Source organism: Orbicella franksi, chromosome 12 (assembly GCF_964199315.1).
Source record: "Orbicella franksi chromosome 12, jaOrbFran1.1, whole genome shotgun sequence".
Taxonomy (NCBI): domain Eukaryota; kingdom Metazoa; phylum Cnidaria; class Anthozoa; order Scleractinia; family Merulinidae; genus Orbicella; species Orbicella franksi.
This window is the reverse complement of record NC_138156.1, coordinates 9,235,662-9,258,171: the sequence shown is the minus strand read 5'-3', so window position 1 is coordinate 9,258,171 and position 22,510 is coordinate 9,235,662. Positions and strand designations below refer to the sequence as shown.

At 40.2% G+C, this 22,510-nt stretch overlaps 1 protein-coding gene across 2 annotated transcripts in view; it reads left to right on the top strand.

The window, feature by feature from the left end:
- The first annotated feature begins 1,801 nt into the window (after positions 1 to 1,801).
- Positions 1,802 to 22,510, top strand: part of LOC145464072 (uncharacterized) — a 58,902-nt gene continuing 38,193 nt past the window's right edge. For both annotated transcript variants that reach the window (XR_014041388.1, XM_081447887.1), the window contains exons 1-13: positions 1,802 to 2,079; positions 2,508 to 2,625; positions 3,551 to 3,705; positions 14,940 to 15,058; positions 16,308 to 16,399; positions 16,516 to 16,626; positions 17,631 to 17,723; positions 17,990 to 18,037; positions 18,297 to 18,410; positions 19,478 to 19,888; positions 20,579 to 20,707; positions 21,045 to 21,155; positions 21,798 to 21,914. Coding sequence is in view for 1 of the 2 variants with exons in the window: in XM_081447887.1 (XP_081304013.1) it covers positions 1,867 to 2,079; positions 2,508 to 2,625; positions 3,551 to 3,705; positions 14,940 to 15,058; positions 16,308 to 16,399; positions 16,516 to 16,626; positions 17,631 to 17,723; positions 17,990 to 18,037; positions 18,297 to 18,410; positions 19,478 to 19,888; positions 20,579 to 20,707; positions 21,045 to 21,155; positions 21,798 to 21,914 (1,831 nt within the window). In the remaining variant the exon portion in view is untranslated. The remainder of the gene's footprint in view (positions 2,080 to 2,507; positions 2,626 to 3,550; positions 3,706 to 14,939; positions 15,059 to 16,307; positions 16,400 to 16,515; positions 16,627 to 17,630; positions 17,724 to 17,989; positions 18,038 to 18,296; positions 18,411 to 19,477; positions 19,889 to 20,578; positions 20,708 to 21,044; positions 21,156 to 21,797; positions 21,915 to 22,510) is intronic.

Here is a 22,510-nt window from a genome sequence, read left to right as displayed (position 1 = left end):
CCAAACCTTGGCAAGCGTATCGAAATTAGAGTGCCTCGCAGGCTCAAATGCCAACCAACTTTCTAAACATAATGCGAGGAAAAACTGCTTATTGTGCGTGCTTTCTCCAAACAGCTTTCGATCATTTTACTAGCCACGTGAACTCGCGAGACTAACAAGCATATCTCGCGAGATGCGAAATTGCGCTAGCCGGGTCATGTATATTCATATCAAGGAAACTAAGTGGTTGCAGTTAATTAACTTCCCAAGAGCGCGCCCGCAAGGCATTGCGCACTCTTGATCAATTGAATTAATTGTTGTTAACTATTTTACCGTATGCATATCTTTAATTTACACTGTCTATTACTTTTACGTATTTCCGGTATTACGTAAATATCGGCTACATAAAAACACTTCCCAATGTAAAATTTTCATTGTACCTGAAGAAGGCTGGTTTGGCCAGCCGAAATATAGTACACCTTCAAAAAATCATCCTACGTTGTGTCGGTTTTTGCTTTTGTATTCTTCATTTTATATGTAAAGCCGATTAGATCTCTATTGATCCAACGTATACCAGAAGGATCATCGTTCCGGTTGCGTGCTTAAACATTTTATTAACTAAGATCAATAATTAAAATAAAAACTTGGATCCATAATTATTTTAACAACGTTAATGCTTTGAATTCATAGATTAGACGACATGCGAGCGATCTTAGGTCGTTAGTTCTATTTCATATTTGTTTAATGAGGCATTTGCAGCCGTTTGTTTCCTTCCCTTAACCGCTTCATCGTTTGGTGATCTCGGTTCACAAGGCTTTGGATTTGCCTCTGGGTAGGAGTCAAACCATTCAAGCCAGTAACGTCCGCAGCCTTCTAATGAGATCTTTTAACAGGAATGTCATCTTTCAATCTATGACGTACACACTATTTAAACCTTGATATGTCAAGAAAAGTAATTTCGTAAGAATCCATACACTCTATGTTCCAACAACGTTTTGCAAAATTCCCAAAGGAGTAGTTAAAACCATGATGAAGATTGCTGTTCTCTGCAGGGGTCAGTGCAACGAACGACAAAAAATCTTCCAAGCTTCTTCTCGGTGTATTTCTTTTTTCCTTACTCCTCGCTCGATTATAAACCCAACCGTGACAGGAATGAAGATGGTAGTTATACCTGTGCATGAGACGTTACGCGTGAGACTGGATGATGGAGACAAATAAGGCGCTTGAAAACGTTGGAAACTTGGAAAACAGAAATGGGAAAACGAACTTTGGTGACTTTGGACTTCGTGTTTGAAAAAACGATTTTGAAATTAAGTTATTTTAGCATTAATTCTTTTTTCAAAGAGTGATTATTTCTAGTTGACCTTACAGATTCAATTCTTTGTCAAAGTTAGAGCTATAGCATGTTTTCAGGTTTTAAAACTAAATTCTCAATACGAACAAGAGAAGAAATGTATGGTAATAGACAAGGAGAATTAACATTTTGAGTTTGGCACTGAAATAGATAACTGACAGTTTCACTGTCGGTAACAGGTGTCGATACGATCGTGGCTTATCCACAGATCAGATGGTTAATAAAAGCGTTCGACAGTTACCCCAGTATTTAACAGTGTCCGTTGAAAACAATCTAAAAATCTAAAAGTACATAAAACGATATTTTAAATGACAAGAAAGTCTTTACTTGACTCAACGGTGTAAATGATTTTTGGATTCTAAATTACGTTGGTGGCATATCGCCAAAGGTGCGAAAATATTTGCTAATACTGTCATAAATTTCTGGTTATCATTTTAATTTAATGCTTGTCAGCTGAAGACTATGGAACGCGCCTAACTTATTGCTGTGAAACTTATCTGTTTCTCTTTTACGTAACACTTTTTTGCGCCGGAATGGATAAACGCCAATTATTAAAATGTAGTCCAACTTGGCTATCTTTCATCCTGGTCCTTGTATCCACTGTTTCGTCAATGGGACCTCTGAAACCTATGCCCATAGAATACGCCATTACACGACTCACTCAGCGACAGAAAGAACAGTTTGTAGATGAACACAATGAATGCCGCAGTTTAGCGAATCCGCCGGCGGCGAATATGGAGTATATGGTAAGAACGTGATTCCTGTTTAGCTTATTTGTGATTTCATATGCCTGATGTCACAAACAGATAATCAAATTCAAGGGTATAATATATTTATGGCACATATTCCACAGTAATCGTATGCGATGTTTATTTTCTCACTCACTAAGTATCATTGTGGTACACATTCAGTGGCGTTGTTTTGATCGGGTAGACAGGGTGCAAGGAGATTTTTCTACCCAAGTTCAATGATGGAAATTTAAATTAATTTTCAACTCTTGGTTTGATTCAGTCGAAAATTAGACCGACGAATCAAATCCGCGGTGTTTCTACAGATTAGGTGTTTCCGAGACGTTCAAGACAACTCATAGTGGTTTTGGATTTATGGGTGATCCTCTCTTGATGTGGCTTATCTTTTTCAACATTTTAACTTATTGGTTTTTCCTCGTTTATAGTTCTGGAATGACGACTTAGCGAACCTGGCTCAAATGTGGGCTAACAAGTGCATCTGGGATCACGGGTTTCTAGAATTTGGAGAGATGTATCCGAATGCTCCCTTTAAAGGCCAAGTTGGTATGCTGACAAAATCCCGCTGTATTTCGTTTCTTTTTTTGTAGTTGGATGTTACTTTCAGTTTCGTTCCCTTCCATTTCGACGAGTGATATAATGATAACTAGGAATTTGCCCAGACTTCAAAACCACAAGCATTTGATGACTGGCCTCGAGGGAAACAGAGAGTTTTTTTCCCCGAGGCGAGTTGTTTCCCGTGGTGCCAGTCATTAAGTGTTTTGTCATACCTCCCAACTCAAGAATAGAGCAAACCGCGAAAAAAAGTATATATTATTTTGCTTGACACTGGCGGGCACACAATTTTGCTGCGGTTTTAAGGTACACGACTTGATCACTTGCGAGTCGAAAGTTCAAGTTGTTATTTTCCCAGGGGTTAATGAGTTTTGTTCGCTTTAGGGAGTTTTGACCCACGACACGTGACACGTTCTCCTCCAAAAAGAAACGTATTGGAGCGGGAAGGTATAACAATCGGTGTTAAAGCGCAAGGTCGTTGGGAAAAAAATGCTGCGTTCCGAAAAAGATCAAGAAGGGCGTTGAAATTTGGGATGGGACCGGAGATTGAGGATAACCTGTTATCCAAATTTTCTCAATCCTTGAAAACTGGAGATAGGAGGAAGGATAGAGGGAGGAGAGAGGACAACTTCATTAACAATACTCCTAGTCACCCCATGCAGAGTTCCAGACAAGTTTTCAGGGTAAGGTGTCAAAAAGGAATTTCAACGGGTCAATTCCCACTGCACCCACCAAATCTTTCTAAATGTCCTATGGGTAATTTGTTGGGTCATGCAGCTGATCTTGTCAGGTTTTTGATCTGAGACCCCACATCTATGTGGAACACTGCTCATGCCACGGGAAATGAGATACGTGCTAGCGGTACTCTCACTTTGGCCTAAGCTTGAACTATTTCTTATTTCGCTGTATCACTTAGGGCAGAATCTTGCGCGTGAATGGGGTCGACTGAGGAATCCGGCTGATCGGGTAAAGCTGTGGTATCGGGAAAGCAGCAACTGCACGTTCGGCAAGTTTTCTACTTCTGTGGTTCCAAACTATTGTTCCAAACCTCCGTGCAGAAAGTATACGCAGGTATGTTAAAGTCACGCTGAAAACAGAATGAGGCCTAAATTTGGTCGCAATTTATTGCAAACACGAGAGTGAATTCACAACAACAACAGCAAAAGCAGTTTATTTGTAATCAAAAAAGAAAAAGAATAAGAAACAAATTATTTTACAAACGCAGATATTTAATTCTACATGACTCGAAGGCTTTTTGCTCGAACTTGTAAATTTTTGAACATTACTTTGCCTGATAATTTCAGTAAGAGAATTGATACAAAGAAAACATGACCAGATATCGACGTTTGGCAGAAAGTCTCGGTGCCATGCCAGAATATTGACCTATCGAACGTCGGTTATTACTAATGCATTGCAGCATGGCACTCGAGTTACATGAGAGCTCGAATTGAGTGAAAACCTGGATCCTAGTTACGTTTTACACTAGTAGATTGTTGAATGCATGTAAGGCCTCTGCTGAGCCATGGCTATGGCCGGCTTAACAGCATCCTTGCACCTATAAATTGTTGCTTACATGTTTTCTGTGTCCAATGCACAAATAGCGACAAATACTGCCTTACGTAAACAAAGTTCAAACTAAAAAACAAATTTCGTGTACCTGCATATGAGACTTTTCATTATTAGAGGTAGTCTTTCGTATAACTGAGTATTTATAACACTCATTTTTCATGAGTGATAGCGTAGCTAGAGTGAGTTATAGCAGTTAGTTTGGGAAGAAAAAGATATCTCTCTCGGTCAGTCCATGGATCGTAATTTTGGGGGTAATTCTGCTGACCAGGGTATTTCGCAAGAGGGCGATATTTGCCTGACCATTGTGAACAAAATGGTTGCCAAACTAAATACTATTATTACTACTACTAAAGGTGGGTGTATAATTCGATCCATCGACCGCTTTAACAGTGGCTGTTAACCGAAACGTTCACACCCGAGAAGTGTTTTTCTTCCGCTAATTATTTCAAATTTCCATACCATCTCATTTTCTTGTATATTTACATTAGTTTATGGGTTTAGCTTTTTTATTTTCATCTTTATTTGCTAATACCTATGTAAAAGCAAACTATCCGTCAGTAGCTCTAAGGAAAAAAAAAAATAAAGTCCCACAACAGGATTCGAACCGCCGATCTCAACCCACCAACTTCGCTGGAACCTTACCACTTTGCCAAGGTGCAATTTATGAATTATTCGTGAGAGAATATCTATAAATTCATCACAGTTGGGTATAAACCGCTGATTGATTTATTGAACGATTGATGAGTCACTGCGGAGTAAAATAATTCGCACAGCGAGCTTCCGGCGAGCGACTACGTATTCAAATGGCAGATCATTTCTGCTGGAAATCACTCAATTTGTTAACCAGAGGACTTGTTTTACTGGCCATGTTATCTCTTCATAGATATTTTTTAGATGCAGGACAGGTTTTTTTTTTGTCAATCTCCACTGAAGGCAGAAGATCGCTTGGCGCGTACTCGTAAACGTCATCTGAAAAAGCGCATGGTGTGCATTTCTAAAACCTTAGCGGTTCGTCATTTGGTCAGTTTGGGGCTTACTCTTGCCGGTGTGAGTAATTTCGATCCTCTGATATTTTTTTTACTGCAATGAAGGAATGAAGATGTTTGTAATAACTTAAGTCCTAAGGACAGAAACATCGATATCAGAATAGCCCTCGACTCCTGACTGGGGTAATTCTAAAGGCGGGGAGACATAAACTAAATGTGGATTTGGTCTCAATTAATAGAAATTAAGTTGACTATTAATAGTTCTTTACCTTTAAAGTACTGTGTACGTGTACATAACACATTCAGTTTTCCGTTAGAACTCATCTAGTACTTTATAAGTAATTATTTATAGTTATTATGTGTAAATTAATGACTTAATTTATGCTGTGTCGCGCAGCATACAAACTCCTCAAAATCTTTTTGACCGCTTGTCATATGTGGTGCATGAAACATGACCGTTTCAAATACAGTGGAACCCCGCTCATACGGTCACCAACGGGTCTTGAAAATTTGGCGCGGCATATTAACGGGGTGGCCGTATTAATGGGGTGGGGTCAAATTTCATGATTGGTCTAAATTGACTGTCGTCTTCACAGATATCTCAAAATTGCACTTCTAAACAACTGTTCTTTTATCAGCATCCGGAATGCAGATATAATTTTTAAAAAAATGAAACGTCAAACAGTACATACAATATCAACAAAGGAAAGATGAACATAACTGGTTTGAGTGGCCATATAAACGGGGTAAAATTATAAAGGACTATACAGGTTGCGATATCAGAATGTGGCGGTTGGCCGTATTAACAGGGTGGCCACATTAACGGGGTTTTCTTATCAGAAAATGTATGGACGTTTCCCTGGGACCAAAAAAGACTGGCTGTAATAACGAGGTGACCTCAAGACCGAGTTCCACTGTATCACGAGTTGGTTTAAAAGCGTTTTGATCTTTTTTCTTTGACAGTTATTTATTTTCAATGTAAAATAGGAAATTAAAAAAACTCAAATGAATGCTCGGTGAAAACACTTTTGCTGCTACTTTCCATTAAAAAATAAATAAAACTTAATGGCTTACTGTAAACCATACATGTGTATACCCGTTGGGCCGATTATATGTTAAGGCCATATTAGTATGGTCTACATGAAATGATACTGATGGCTTAAAATCATGTTTTTATCGACAATTAGGGATATAATAAGACAATATCAAGTAAATGTATTATGCATAAACCTCAACCTTAGCTTACATTTGTACGGAAAACATTTTTTCACCTTATGTCATCAAACCTGTGGTAGCAATGCTTTTGAGGAAAGCATTGCTAGACTCTATTTGACTCAAGCAAGAGCTATTTAAAGGTGACTTGATCTTTCAAAATATGGATAAAAAGCGAGGAATAAAATTTTGCAACCGAAGCAACTATTTACACAACCAAACAGACGTACCTTTCATGAGGGTATTGTCTCAGTAGAACCAGCCAAAAACATAACACAGTTTTCTATGAGGCGCTCGTTTGTCACTTTATGAGAGACAAAACTATTCATGAAATAATCGCCGCGCTAGTTTATAGATCAAAACAATCAGACAGCATTCCAATGCAGCAAGTTCACTTCCCACTTTTTCCTCCTTTGTAAGAAGAAGTGCAAATCAGAATTTCCAGTTGATAATTAATTTATGTTTGCTTTACGTCTGTACTAAATACAGGCGTATTTTAGGCTAGCAAATACTGAATATTTCGAGCATTTATGCCGGCATCTAGGGTAAGGAAGACAGGAGGGGCAGGATTAATGACCAAAAACTATCAAGGGAATAGGAGACGGGCAAAAGACTGACCCACTTTACGCCAATCCAAGATGGCGTCTAAAAACAACAGAAAATCTCCTGCAAGCTAACTGGGTTGTGCACTTACTACTGGTAGTCTATTTGATGGAGCTCATATTATTATTTTTCTGTTCCATTTCTGATTTAACTTACATTCTATTTTAAACAAACAAATTCACCTAAACTGAAGTCTCACGATTTTCCGGACGATCCATCCCATATATTCTCATGAGCCGTGCTTCGGCACGCGTCTGCTGATAACGGCGCATGCGTCGCATGCGCCTCAGTTCCTCGTGGAGGTCACGCCGCATCAACATGGAAGGGGGCAGCTGCCTGCTCTGTGATAGGTCATCTTGTTCGTCCGTCTCAATCTTACGACACACGCAGATAACCTTAACAGCCACTGTTCTAAACCTGTAAAAATACAAAGCCGTTAACGAGCTGAAAATCCGACAGTAGGGAGCTTAAGCAAACCACGTCGGCAATAGCAACGCTAACGTCACCAAACAAAAGGTTTAATGAGCAGCACAATTGCTAATATATGCACGTGCGTTATAAATCCTTGTACATTTCTTTGCCGTCCTCTGCAAAAAAAACATGTGAAATGACCAAATTCTGCGTACCTTGGGGAACGTGAATCATGATGTCTAATTTTTCGTATTTCTCAATGAATTGATCGCTCACATCACATATTTAATTAGAGCGGGTTCTTAGACCGATCGGCGTCTTTAAGAGATCTAAATAACTGCGAAATCCAAAGGCAAAATATTAATGTATTTTTTATTAGGCTAAGTTCTTGGCGTCGCCGTCGTCATTGGCTAAGTTTCCAAATAAGAGCCAAAGGCCAACGCACAGACGCAAGAATACTTTTAGGGTATCGGTTAGTGTTGGATTGGAAGTTGTGGAGTTTGTTAGTTTTTTAAGGTAGACTACTACGTTAGTACTGATTTGGGCCGCAAAAGGTTTTGCTTTTAGTTTAATCGGCGTTCAATTCCGTTCAATTAATACATCATTTTCAAAAGTAAACACCGTTATGAGTCAATTTAGGCACCCCGGTTGTCAGCTGACTCGGAAGCGCATTATTTCGGTACGTTACAGGTCATGATATATGTCATATTTACTCCGACATTTTCTAAATTCTCCTCACCGTTTGCTCACAAGCAGGCAGATAAGCGGGTTGAAGACGGCACTAGCCTTGGCGATTATTCCAGGAATGAATGATGTCGCCGGATCGAACATCTCCGGGCCACCGAACACGGACATCATGGCACATGCATAATATGGCATCCAACCGACAACGAAGATTATTACACCGATTAATATCATGATAACCGCCTTCTTTGCCCTTTTACGGTCCCTTGACGCTGTCGCGTTGACGTCTGGTACATACGATGACCTCTGGTACATTTTGACGAAGTAAGCTACGGAAAATCCCAGGGGAATTACGAAGGCAAAAATGACCAGCAGCACGGAATATATGCGTCCGGCGGGGTTTTCTTCGCGCCAATTTGGAGCACAGACTGTGTCACCTGATTCAAAATTGAATGAACCCCAGCCTACTAGGGGAGGGAACATTATAGCAATCCCGTACAACCAAGTGCCCGTCAACGTCTTGATAATCTTGTGACGTTCCCAGGTGTCCCGCTCGGCAAAAGCCATTTCAAGTTCCATGTCGTCGTCGCTCAGCTTGCGATGGATCTTGAGGATACACAGTGCCAACGTGACAACAGTTGATATGCATCCGACACACGACAGGAAACCTACAATCTGACAAAAAAATGAAACTGTACCTCAGTTAAGGAGTAAGAAAGTTCTTATCTTAGTGAGCGAGAACGTCCGCGCTCAACTTTGCGCTCAGAGTCTTCGTTCCACTTGACCAGCGGTCGAGGAATGGAAAGTTCTGATTGGAAGTCCGGAAATATCGGACTTCCGGTTGAACTGCGCATGCATACCTGACAAATACGTGGGTTAATCGAGTTGCTAATGTTCTACTTCCGCTAATTTCCATTGTTTTTAAATCAATCAAAATTCGAGCCTTTAACGGAACTCTCGAGACTCTTGAGAGTCGCTTTCTTTGTCAAGTTTGCGCGGGAAGGATGGAAAACTCGAGGAACGATTTCCCTGGCTTGAAACGAAAGGACTGGGGCTAGTCCCTCTTGGATAGGAAACTGGTTCATCGCAGGTCACTGCCCAACATTTTTCAGGCTGCTCTCACTTCTTCCTGGGAAGGCTTTGTAAGAGTAATGTGTCTTGTTATAACAAGAACTCGACGACAAGAAAAAAAAAACGACATTTCCATTTCTTTGTCACTCTTCCTGTATGAGGAATTTTAGTTACGCTTTTAGCTTGGTACGTCGTGTTTTTTAAAGTAATGATTTCAAATGAATTACTCATCAGATCAGTTGAAAAGCCGGCCAACTGGTGCGAAGCTAACTAGCTGTCTGTTTATATGCCGAGAACATGTACAATTCCCACCAATGGCCTGCTTTGGGAGACATGGCGCAGGAGCATATATACATTTGGCTACGGTTTCGAGATCTCCAAACCTGACAACAACTTAATGGTATAGATCATGCCGTCAAACTCTCCTGTGCAGCAGAACCGAGTGACTGAAATATGATTACAGTGGAATCGCCAACTGGCCATCAAGAATTTGGCCATATTAACGAGGTGGTCGTAGTAAAGGCGTTGTTATTAAAGAGAGGAAAAAATGACTGACTAGCTATCCAGGCCAAAAACAGTGCTCGTATAACGATGGAGATAACCGGGTTCCACTGTATAGTAGAGTTGTTAGAATATTTTCTCTTACACAACAGTATCAGGATGGTAGCTAGAAAAAGAATTATGACTGAGGCAGTGTCCATGGCTAAATTCTCTTCCTAGGTATTTTAAAGCAGTGTATTACTTTCCTCCTCCAAAACAAAAAACGAAAAAATGACTGAGGCAACTGCCTCGGTTTGCCTCATAATGGCTACAAGTGTACGGCCTTGAGTACCCACTTTCGACCACATTTCGTTATAAATGAACAGACTTGTGATTGTTTTGATGAGTGCATCAAAACCCAAACGTAGCACTATCTGTGAGGTGCAACCAATCCCTAGAGATTCCTATGGCAAAGACAATTTCTCCACTCCACGTGAAAGTACCAAAGATGACGTTACCAAGAGGAACTTCGCCCGTTCAGCTCTCTCAGTGTTTTGACTCTTGATGTAACTAGAATGTGCCCGGCATAAGTAAACTATGTTTCTGGCGAACAAAAGATGTCAAATTTGCAATGCCAAATGAGGGGGCAGTTGTGCGGAGCAAATTGGAACGTTATAATCAATGAATGTTCGTAAATGACACATAATTGCCAAAAAATATTGCCAGTTTTCGAAGGAACAGAAAAATGGCCATTTTTTTTAATCAGCTACTCCGTGGCATTGCGAGAAAATGGTGATTTGTAAAATCATTTAGATATTCATAGTTAGGTCGTGGTTGCGATGTTCTATTTAGTAGAATATTATTCAAAAAGGAAAAAGAATTAAAGTATATTGCGTTCTAGTAACCTGGAAGTACGACCCGATTGTTTACCGTTCACTGGATGTCGAAAAGCAGAATTTTGTTTCCAAAGACAAACAAGTACTTCATAGCCTTAGTCGTCGTTAATTAGCTACAACTTACTAATCAAAGAATTGCTGTTGACAAAATTAGAAAATCAGTGAAAATTAGCGCCGATTATTGCCCCCGCAGGGTTTTGGCCCAGAGACCAAAACCCGAGGAGGCACCCTAGGATTTCCCGCGTGTATACATACAAGGTCATACAAGGAATTTCAAAAAAGTAAGAAATGTGTTGGTAGTATGCGAAGCGTTCTCGATTTGATGAAACTAGGCGCGCACAGTGGTCTCGGGTAATGTGGGGCAAGGAACGCGGGCTCACAAAACGGCTGGAAATAGACCCTAGGTGATGTCGGGGATCCAAGATTCTTACGAGTTCGCGTTTCGCCATCTTATAGCGGCATTTCAAGATTCTTGTAACCACGAGTTCGCGTTTCGACATCCTCGAGCAGCATTTCAAAGTCTCCCAACCACGAGTTCGCATTTCGCCATCTTCGAGCAGCATTTCAAGGTCAAAAATACACTCCAATTACAGTATGGCCCCGCATGACGATTTTAGTGCGATCAAATAAATTCGCTTCGAGATGGCCGAGATTCTCATCTAGGACAAATTGAAAACTATTTCAAAGATCCTGAAGGTAGATTTTGGGAGAAAAACAACTCAGAAGGTATCGTAAGAAATTCTGAAGTAAACTAGAAATTCGAGGCCAGTGTGGTTAATTGCAACTAAAGAGGTAAATGACCTTCCGATCGCCAGTTTTACATTTGGCATCTCGTTTATTCGGATCGCTTATTTGTATTGAGTAATCCTACGTGGCGTAGAGCTCATGTGTGGGCTGGGTGACTTTGCAGGGATCCAGGTGTAACTGTAAATGTAAATGTTTTGCAGCGTTTTCGTTGAGGTAAAAAAGCTCGACTCTAATTTGCATATATGGGGACTGTAACGCGATACTTCTTTTTACGTCTCGGAAAAAAAAACTCAACTTCCGTTCTGCTTTCGAGATATGTTTGCTCGTATATCAATACAAATGGTTTGTTTCAGCATCAAATTGGAAAAGCTATAATTTTTTTAACTTTTTTTCCCCTATAAAGTTCTACTGAGTGAAAGTTTTGTAAAAAAAAATTGGTTTCCATGAGGGCAACCTATTTTTCCAGAAAGTACTTTTTGCGTCCTTTCTAACGAGATATGGTAAACTGCTCTGCTGTAAATGCTTCGTGAGAGTATTATGTAAAGAATATCATGTGACAGAATGAGTGAAACAGAATGTGTTGGTTTATTTAACTTCATTGATTGTTTGGACCATATTCATGTCAAGATGCCTAAGTTACTGGAACAGTATGAGTGATATAGTTTACAAAAAAAATGAAAGTTTTAGGTCATACAGTAATGTTCAATATTATTGTTTTCAATCAGCAGAAATAAAAGAAAGCGGGGGCAGATTTAGTGATAACTATTACTAGTCTAACATATATTAGCATGGCGCATCAGTAAATCAGCATTTTTGTCGATACGTTTCCGTGTTTCAGTAAATGTCGATGAGATTTTTCCCTCACTGTGGCGAGACGTGAGTTCACATTACGACTAATCTCTTACCTGGTAATATATCTCCCAAGCATATTTTCCATCTTTTTGTCTATGTGTTTTCGTGTTTCAGTTAATGTCGATGAGATTTTTCCCTCACTCTGGCGAGACGTGAGTTCACATTACGACTAATCTCATACCTGGCAGAATATGTCCCCAAGCATATTTTCCATCTTTTTGTCTATGTGTTTTCGTGTTTCAGTTAATGTCGATGAGATTTTTCCCTCACTCTGGCGAGACGTGAGTTCACATTACGACTAATCTCTTACCTGGCAGTATATCTCCCCAAGCATATTTTCCATATTTTTGTCTACGTGTTTCCGTGTTTCAGTGAATGTCTATGAAATTTTTCCCTCACTCTAGCGAGACATGATGAATTCACATTACGTCCAATGTCTTACCTGGCAGTATATCTCTCCAAGCATATTTTCCTGAGCCCAGGCAGACGCGATAGTGGGTGGAAAATCCACTAATATGACCACGCTATTGGCAATCATGATGTTGAGGAAATATGGAGACAGATCGAACTGTTTAAACGCCGGCTGCATCAAAACCAGCAATGTGAACGCCTGGAACGTACAGCCCACTGTCAACAGGACTACCATGCTTGTGCCCAACCCAAGGAACTCTCCATCGCTCAGCAGAGACATTTCACCGAGCGACTTGACTACGTTTTTCTGATCGGACCGATGAATATACTTTTCGGTGGCATTTAATGCAGATGAAATGCTCTACTGTCCTGTTGTTTTTCGACTTAGTTTTCAGATCAAGGCGGCCGACTTCCCTCCACTGACGTCATCGATTCTGACAGGAAATACTCGTTTGTGACAATGGTCTTGTTCTTCAATAGCGATTTACTGATTCGCATGCTTTTTTACGCCTCGTCCACACTACGTCGGAGAAATTTTAAAACGGCGTTGTCACTTTAGAAATGCATCAAATGTTTTCCGTCCACACTAAGACGGAGAAATTGAAGACGAAACAACTCGGTCAAGCAAATCACATGATTATCGTGACGTCATCGTGTTCGAAAAGCTACGTTTTCAAAATGTTTCCCGTTCACACGAAAACGAAAAGCCGGCGTTTTCAAATTCCTCCGGTTTGAAGAGCGTTTTCGAAAAGTTCCGTTTTCATGACGGATTAGTGTGGACGGTAGACTTAACCGTAGAAGTAAAACTGGTTTTCAATTTTTTTCTTTTTGGACGGGGCCTTAATTAATGTCGCCAGTTTTGGAATTTCAGTAGTACGTATTTATTTTTCCCATCTGTCAACTCTGTATTGAAATTGCAATGATAAAGTATATTTTGCTATTAATCGCAAGTTATTACATTTAACCCCACGTAACTCGCAAAATAGAAAGTGTTTGCACTTGCGGAAGATAATTTCTTCTTTTATTACAATTAATATCAAAATGGCTATAGAAACCTGTTAGCTTTTCAACAGAGCTGATTTTCGTCCAAGCTCTTTTCTCGATTGGCAAAAATGTGCTAGTGACAACTAAGGAAACCTTTGGCGCGAACAGTCAAAGCCGTTTTTCACAGTTATAAAGGTAATTTAATAAGAACTTGCAAAATTATAACCATAATCTCACACACGCGCTTAATCAAAAAGTTTAAGTTACAATTTAACTTACAACCCGTTAAATTATCGTTTTAGTCGTTCTTCCGGCTTTCTTGAGCTAGTACCTATTGTCTACGTTTGCACCTGTAACAAAATACATAACATTTTTATGTTTGTCCTTTCGCCACCGCCAAATACTATTAATGCTATTAACGGTTTATTTTTGGCAAGATGGCAAATAATCCGGAATAGAAGATTAATTTCATATTTAATTATATTTTCCGAAGTCATAACATTATTCAGCTGGTCTAAATAAGCATCATGAAAGAAGGAAAAACTTATATTTCTTTTTATATTTATATCTATATATATTTTTTCTCTTTCTACCTCTTCTTTTCTTTATATTTCCTACAACCGATTTAAAGCGTAATAATTCTTGTAACTACTCAGCTCGTTTAGTTTTTGCTATTTTGAGTAGTTTTTTTGCTTATTTAAGTTTAATGTATTCTTTTGCTGAATGATATTCTCTGTATTATGCAAAATAAGATGGTGGTTGTTGTTGTTGTTGTTGAGTTCATTGTATTAGAGTCAGTTTTTTAAATACCCTGTTTTTCCTTTGTCGGCGGGCTAGTGAAAAACCTTAGACACCATCCACACTACGCCAGAGAAATTGAAAACACAGCTTGATTTCTACAGTCAGGCCTATCGTCCACACTAATCCGTCACCAAAACGGAGCTTTTCGAAAACGCTCTTCAAACCGGAGGAATTTGAAAACGCCGGCTTTCCGTTTTCGCGTGGACGGAAAACATTTTGAAAACGGAATTTTTCGGAAACGATAGCGTCCCGATAATCATGTGACTTCTCTGACCGAGTTTTTCTCAAACACAAATTCAAAATGACCGGTGGCTGTCGCGCTTTTTAAATTCCTCCGGCGAAGTGTGGACGGAAGACATCTGATGCGTTTTCAGAGTGAAACCGCCGTTTTCAAATTCCTCCGGCGTAATGTGGACGGAGCCCTAATTAAACATGAACTTAATGTTATTTAAGTAGTTGATAAAGGGATATTAACCATAATTAACAAAAGACGGCTTACGTTAGGAGCTATAGAGTCTTACAAGGGCTAACCATCGAAACTTGAAAACGTTGATAATTACCTAAGAATTTTCTAACATCCTATCTTTTTTTTTCTCAGATCGATTGGGCAACGACCAGATACGTGGGCTGTGGCATTTCGATTTGTAACAAACCCATTGGAGCATGTCTCCCGTGGGTGAGGGCCGAGACTGTAGTAGTGTGTGACTATGCACCGGGGTAAGGTTTCCCAGAGCTTGTACCTACCTACCTATACCTGCATTTCTCCATTTTTGTTGCTATATTCCTTCATGGCATAAGGCACATAAGGCTTTGACATTCTCCTTCTGTCCACTTCGATTTGCTGTTAGAGCTCTGACAGTCGCTCATGGCTGCCACCCAGGTGCGCACCTTTCTTCATTAATCTTTCTTTTCCATGTTGTTTTGGGTCGACCTGGTGTTTTCCTCTTGGCCTTCGCTCCAATGCTGAAGTACAGCGCTCTTCCATAGTCGGTACTAGAGCTCGTAACTGTAAACTGCTTTCTTCTCGTTAAGCCCATCAAGTCGATGATACTCCTTTAGCGTCTTTGCAAATGTTCCTTAAGGTTTTCCCAGGAAGTATCTTCCTCCATTGTTGTTTTCTGCTTCCCCTCTCCTTTTATCCTGACTCATCTCTTACCTCCTCTTTTTACTTTCCCATCTCTCTACCTTCCTGTCTCTACACCATCCTAACCTATTTATTTCCTTTACTCTCTTTCTTTTCTCCAGTCCTCTTTATGTGTATCTCTTTTATTTTGAATTAGGTCGAAATCGCGTATACCCATCGAGGAAATTCCGAGAATACTAAGTCACTGAGAGCACAAGATGTAACTGGAAGTCATTCCGTTCGCTCGCATTTCTCTCTTTTTTTCTGTTCTTTTCTTATAAAAGAAGTTTTTTTTACGACAGAGCCGGTCTCGGTCCATGAATCCACTGATTATTGAGAGTGAAGCACTAATAAAGTAACCGATGAAGCTAAGGGTTGTTTTAAAACGTATTGTACATGGCAGATTGTTCAATATATTCTATTTCTTTTCTGATTGGCCGAAAGCGTACAGTGAATTTTCGAAATCAGCGCCTGGGACGTCATAACTGCAGTATACAATGCTCATGTCAAGGACACTCAAGGTCACGGGTAATCATGTCATGTATGACCGCGGTGCACGATTTCTAAGGCTAATCATGTCAAGTTCGCGCGCTTTGTGTTGCTTGCCGTCAGTGAAAAAGCAGAAGACTTCCATTTTGTTTCCGTTCAATGTATAATAAAACAATAATTAGATTCGGGTTTTGTGATATCCATAATAATCAAGGTCTCGGTACGGGTTATCAGCCTCAGGCTTCGGCTTCGGCTGATAACCCCTACCTCGACCTTGATCATTCTGGATATCACAAAAACCTCATTCAATATTGTTTATAATTAGCCGATTGTACGTGACGATTATATTTGCAGAGGCAACTTAATTGATCAATTACCGTATGAGGTTGGCAAGCCATGCTCCAAATGCGCCTCTGGTAAAGGATTTTGCTACAAGAATCTTTGTAGTAAGTATGTTTTTGTTTTTTTCACACGTTGTCTTGCAAGAGTTAACTACATAGCTTGATAGTTAATAATTTCACTTTGTCTCATTGTTATCGAAACTATATCTCATCTCTTGTAGGAGATTGCGATGATTTTGACCAAGAATGCGGTAAATCGCTCACATTAGCCATGTGTACCGCTTTTGAGGATATCATGGCCAAGAAATGTCCAAAAATGTGTAACTTGTGTGGTAAGTAAAAACATATTGTCAGTTTTCGTGTGCCGCAGTAAGTGTCAGTGGCTTAGAGCAGTTTTCAATTGAGTGTTGTGAAACCAAAAGCAAACCGATTACTTGCCGGTAGAAATGAGCAAAAAAAAACTCATATCATGCGTGACACTATGACGATAAGCTAAATATGAGGTAAATAGTCGCTGGTTTGCTAAACGTTGGTCTAATGAAGAAGGGCTGAGCCCGAAACGTATAGCAAGGCAGCTACTATTTGACACTTTAAAGAGCCTTCATCTTCAGTTACTTACCAGTTCGACTACTCAGTCATTCTCAAACCGTTGTCAAAACAAAACAAAACAAAACAAATTCAAAGTTATTGCCTGATTGCTTTCGACACTCAATTCAAAACGCTCTAAAGAGTTGACTTCCTGGTGACGAATTCTGGCTGGAGCTCAGTCTCTCCAGGGTCATTGTGCAGTGTTCTCAGACAAGAGACTTTGCTATCACAGTGCCTTTATCCATTCCGGAGAATAAAATGGCGCCGGCAAATTGTTGGGGAAATCTGGGAATAATTCTAGAGTTTATATGTACTTGCGATGGGCTGGCGTCCTAACCAGGGTGAATAGCAATAGTCCTCGGTAAACGCTTCGCGATACAAGAAACGATGTAAAAGAGCTCAGTTATGGTATTTTTAGTTATTTTGGCCATGCACGAGATTACTTTTAAATTGAAAGAAACCAGTAAATAGTAGTTTACTTAGATAGAACAACATCAGAGAGATAACAATGAGCCCTAATGGAATAAGGATGGTGGATGGTTAAGGATGCAGAAGATTAACACGAAGTACAAACGACGAGCTTAACAAATTAAGGCTTAACACGCGCAAAGTGTGACGTAGCTCCTTTAAGCGCTTATGTTGATTGGTCATGAAGCTCTTCTAGAACTGGGACACGCTTTATCTTTAATTTAAATTTAACTTTAACTGAAGCCAGAGTTCTCACTTTAATATCCTAAATTTCATTCAGAATGTCCATTGGAATGTCAAAATGGCGGGAAACTTAACACTCTTATGTGCACATGCGCGTGCCCTCCTGGCTGGAAAGGCTTGGACTGTTCAGGTTAGTCAGACATTACTCGGGACCAGTCCCGCTCCCTTGTCTATTTATTTATTTATTTATTTATTTATTTATTTATTTATTTATTTATTTATGTTTGCTTGATACAGAGCAGTTTGCAACAAGTTGAATGCGTGCAATCTGGAAAAGGCTAAAATGCTTTGTTTCATGTAGTTGATTGGGTCAAAATCAAGAAAATCCTCTGACTACCTAGCAACCTGTAGCTGCGTTACCGCTAACGGAGTATTCTATCCATTTTGTTTCCAAAGATGCAGTCAAAAGTTGTCCTAATGGATTCTACGGAGAAAACTGCCAGTGTAAGTGATTTTAAGATGTCGTGTCAAAGTAACAGACGTATAAATTGGACATCATTTAATTGTACTGGTTCCCCCATCGTTGTTTACTGGTTTAAATGTACCTAAATTTGAGGTGTTATGACTGTTACCCTTGTCTTCTATGAGTGAATAGTCAACTCGGCTCCGCCTTGTTCACTATTCGCTTAGAAAACTAGGAAATCGTTTCCTAGCTGTCCTTTATAATTTATAGTGAACATGTATGTTCTTTCTGTGCTCCTAGTTCACTGCGTGGACAAAGTTGGAACAGAGGTGTGTCACTGGAGAATTAGCAATGGTCATCAGTGCAGGGCTCCTTACATGCAACATGACTGCACAGCCTCGTGCGGAGTTTGCGGTATGCTTGTAACTCAATAGATAATTTGTAGCAACGTCATCATTACTTTTGTTTACTTTCAGACCCCGTGCACGCTGATGCGTTCTTCGTTTGAGAAAGCATAGTTTGTGATGCGTTTCGCACACTGTGCACGGTGGGTACCATCGAAAGCGCATACATTTGCATTAGCTGTCCAAAGTGGAGACATTCCCAAACGGAGCCCCGTCGTATTGGTGTGGATAGTAAAAGCATTGCCTTTGGCATACGTTAATTGCATTTACATCAAATGCGTATGCGCAAATGATGAATGTGTGATTGTCATAACGATCAGCATTTTCCAGCGCTAAAGTATGGACGGGAAAAACGCTGCAAAAACAGTAGTGCTTTTTATGCGTTTTCAGTGTGAGAACTTAAGCATCATTGAAAACGCATTGGTATGGACGACGCCTAAGAAGCAAATTCCATTTGAACTAATAATAACTAACGAATAGCTGTGTAATCTAACGTGGATGCGAGGCAGTTTCGGGCTGAAACTACAAAATTGCCCGAAATTGCCTCACATACACTTTGGATTGCATTATAATGAGTGCAAATAGAAAAAGTTAAGGGCTATTGTAGCGTAGCGTCAATAAATCAATTATAGTATTTAGAGAGGACGCCACATCAGCCTTAGCTGGTCTATCCTGATCGAATTGGAATTTGGAGATGTTGGTTATTGTGGAGGAAGGAAAACCGGAGAACTCAGAGAAAAACCCTCGGAGCAAGGGGAGAACCAACAACAAACTCGACCCACATATGACACCGGGCCGGAATGGAACCCGGGCCACTTGATGGGAGGTGATTGCTCTCACCAATGCGCAAACCCTTCTCCCCCAAATAAAATAACTCGAGAAAGTTCTCAGTTCAGAGATGTCTCGTGGCGGAGTTCTTTCGAAGAAATGTTTCCCAAACACCTAAGAGAACTAAGATTGCACCTCGCTGAGCACAAAAGTCAGAAGTTTCCTTTTTTCTGTTTGGTGCCATTTGAAGGACTTTTCTAGCTGAATCATCGGTCAATGATGAGTCCTCTCTTGATTCGACTTTTTCAGGTGGTCCATCTGCGCCCGCAACGAAGCCCTCTCTTCTCGTTACAACATCAAAGCCTCAAGTGGTTCAAACTACAGTTCCGCACGCTCACTATGTCAAGCCACCGGGAACCAAACTTACAACACCAGGGAAATCCTCTAGAGTGACGATTTCCTCTAAAGCCACTTCTACCAAACAGGCTGTTGCTGCATCTGTTGTGTTATCCAACAAAACTACAGACGTCATGTCGAGTATTGGCTCCGTCACGCCTTATAACGTGACTACTACCGAGTCACCACGTGTTATCACTAACAAACCGTCGAGGCCAGCCACGCAATCTCTAAATCCCTTGAACATGACTCTGGACCAGTTACAAGAAGTCGAAAAATATGTTTCTTTGTCAGAAACACCCATTGGAGATGCGCTGGAAACATGTAAGCAACGTCTCACTGATTTAACCCTGCACCTCTAGAACTTCACCATAAGTATTTAGCCCCGGCCTCCCTCAAAGTAGTAAGCCATAAACAGAATCAGTAAACCAATCATTTTGGACGCAGTTATACCCTATTTAATAAGTCCTCCTCGCTTACCCAGTGGGCATAAATTGAGCTAAATAGAGCTTTTACGCTAAGAGTGATAAGATCTGCCAGAAAGAAGCTTAGGGTGCGTTCCTTTCGGGTGATCTGGATCAGGATCAGTGATCCAAGATCTGTTTGGATCATGGTGCATCAAAAGAACCGATGAATCCATTCAATCATGGATTCATCGGTTTCTTTGATGCACCATGATCCAGACAGATCTTGGATCACTGATTCTGATCCAGATCACCCCAAAGGAACGCAGCCTTAAACAGTTCTTCTCGTCACATTACACGCAATAATATCGGTAACCTTACCCAAGAGTTTTGAAGCAATTGAATAAGCGCTCTTGCTCGCATACCTGAAGCCCTCTGCTTTGTTCAATGAAATATTTTCGGATAACTTGGGTTTACAGAGTTTGAACATTTCACAGAAATAACTACCAATGATTTCTCATGAAATAATCACTGAAATAAAGCAATATGTATACACTTTGAGGGAACGGCACTCAGCTGCAGCGCGAGCTGTGTTGTTCTTCTGGTTTAGATTGTAGGGATGAAAATCCCAAATGCAGTTTGTGGTCCGCCATGGGAAAATGCAAGAAGAAGTCAAAGTGGATGAAGAAGCACTGTTGTGCAACCTGCAAGCACGTTATTGACGAGTCTATTGGCGCAGGTAAGGTGAAGGTGAAGACATCCCTCCTCCCTCCTCCCCTCTCTCTCATGGGCGCAAAGAATCTCACTGCTAGTCTAGACTGGTGTTTATTATAATAGTTTCAATAGCTACCAGTATGGGGACGTTTTCGAGTTAATTCAGAAAGGGGCTTTACTAGATCTGCATGACTGAAACTGTACAGGCTGGAGAAAATCGACCTTTCTCTCGTAGATTGTCACTTAGTTGTGTTATCCTTAGATGAATTTTCCTCTCAGTTCTATGTCTTACCTATAGATCTGTTATTTACAATAGCAATTACAGTACTGAAAATACAAAAAAGTTGTTTATTTTCTGTTAGAATGTAAAGACAGTACTCCCAAGTGTCCGTTCTGGGCTTTGGCTGGAGAGTGTGCACGAGATCGATTTTGGATGCTGGGGAACTGTAGGAAGAGCTGTAATCAGTGCGGAGGTATTTAAATTCCCTGCATACCCCTCCCTAAACCATGAACAGATCTTCTTTTCCAACTTCTCTTGAGCGAGAAGGGAAAATAAGCGAGAGAAAAAATGACCGGGTTAGTTTTTACTTCTTTTTGGCTTCATTCTCGATTGACTAAGGCCGAGAGAGCGACTGCCTAAGGATTACCCCTTCCCTCTCCCTCCTTCAGGCCCCTCCTTGCTAATTGCACAGCGGGTTGTTAGTATGTAAGTGACTGAACACATTGTGTGTTTGAACTGAAGGAAAAAAGATTTAGTGTTTCAAAGAAAGTCCTCATGTTAATTCTGCCCAAAGGTCTCCATATATTTCTTGGAGTAACTATTGGGAGAGGTTTGTTAAAGGAGCTCAGTCAGAGCTCAGTATTTTGAGTTAAAACACCAAAGACATAATAATAATAATAATAATAATAATAATAATAATAATAATAATAATAAAAGATTAACACGGATTACAAATGACGAACTTGAAAAATTTAGGCTTAGAATTTGTAAGATGCGCAAACCGTGACATAGCTCCTTTAAATGTCGTACAAATTCATTATGGTGATTAGTTACCGCGAGAGACACACATCCACAATCGTTTTAATCAGTTTGCTCTACTTGTTCCACTGCGCAGTTTGCAAGGATGATGGCCCAAAATGCGCCGATTTAGCGTTAGCAAGACAGTGCCTTGAAGGCGACAGACGGTACTGGATTTTAACAAACTGTCCACGGAGCTGTGGCTTGTGTCAAGGTAGGACGTGCTCAAATCTACAGATCGATTTATCTATCTGTTATAAGAGATAAAGAGCTGTTGAGAAGACTGCGCCAATTTTTGATGGACACTTGCTTGAAATAGGCGTGCGATAAACGGCTTATCGACACCGCTTGTGTTCACGGTACTTGGGCGTGAAATTAAAGTTGATGCTTGGTGTTTCTACTTGGTGTTTGGCTTTTCGATTGTTATTGACTATAGTTTGCTGTCAAGCTTATTATACTTGAGTTTACTTAGAGAAACGAATGGTAAAGCAACTGTCTTTCTCCCTTGTTCTATCCTAGTGGCTTTACCATTCGCGAAAACGTCTTGTACGTCTGTCGCACTGATTGTGTTGTCGCTTGGGTCTAGATACGTACCCTACAATTTTAATAACTGTTACATAATTATATTTCTTTTCTTTTTGAACTCCTCAAAAATATGCAAATGGTTCGGACAATCTATGAAAAGCGATGGCCAATGAAAAAAATTGGCCATCGATTGTTATCGATTATCGATTTTATCGATTGATCACGCTGGGACTATGAGCAATCCCAACATTCCCTTGTAGGGTATCGAGGAAGAAGCGAAAAAAT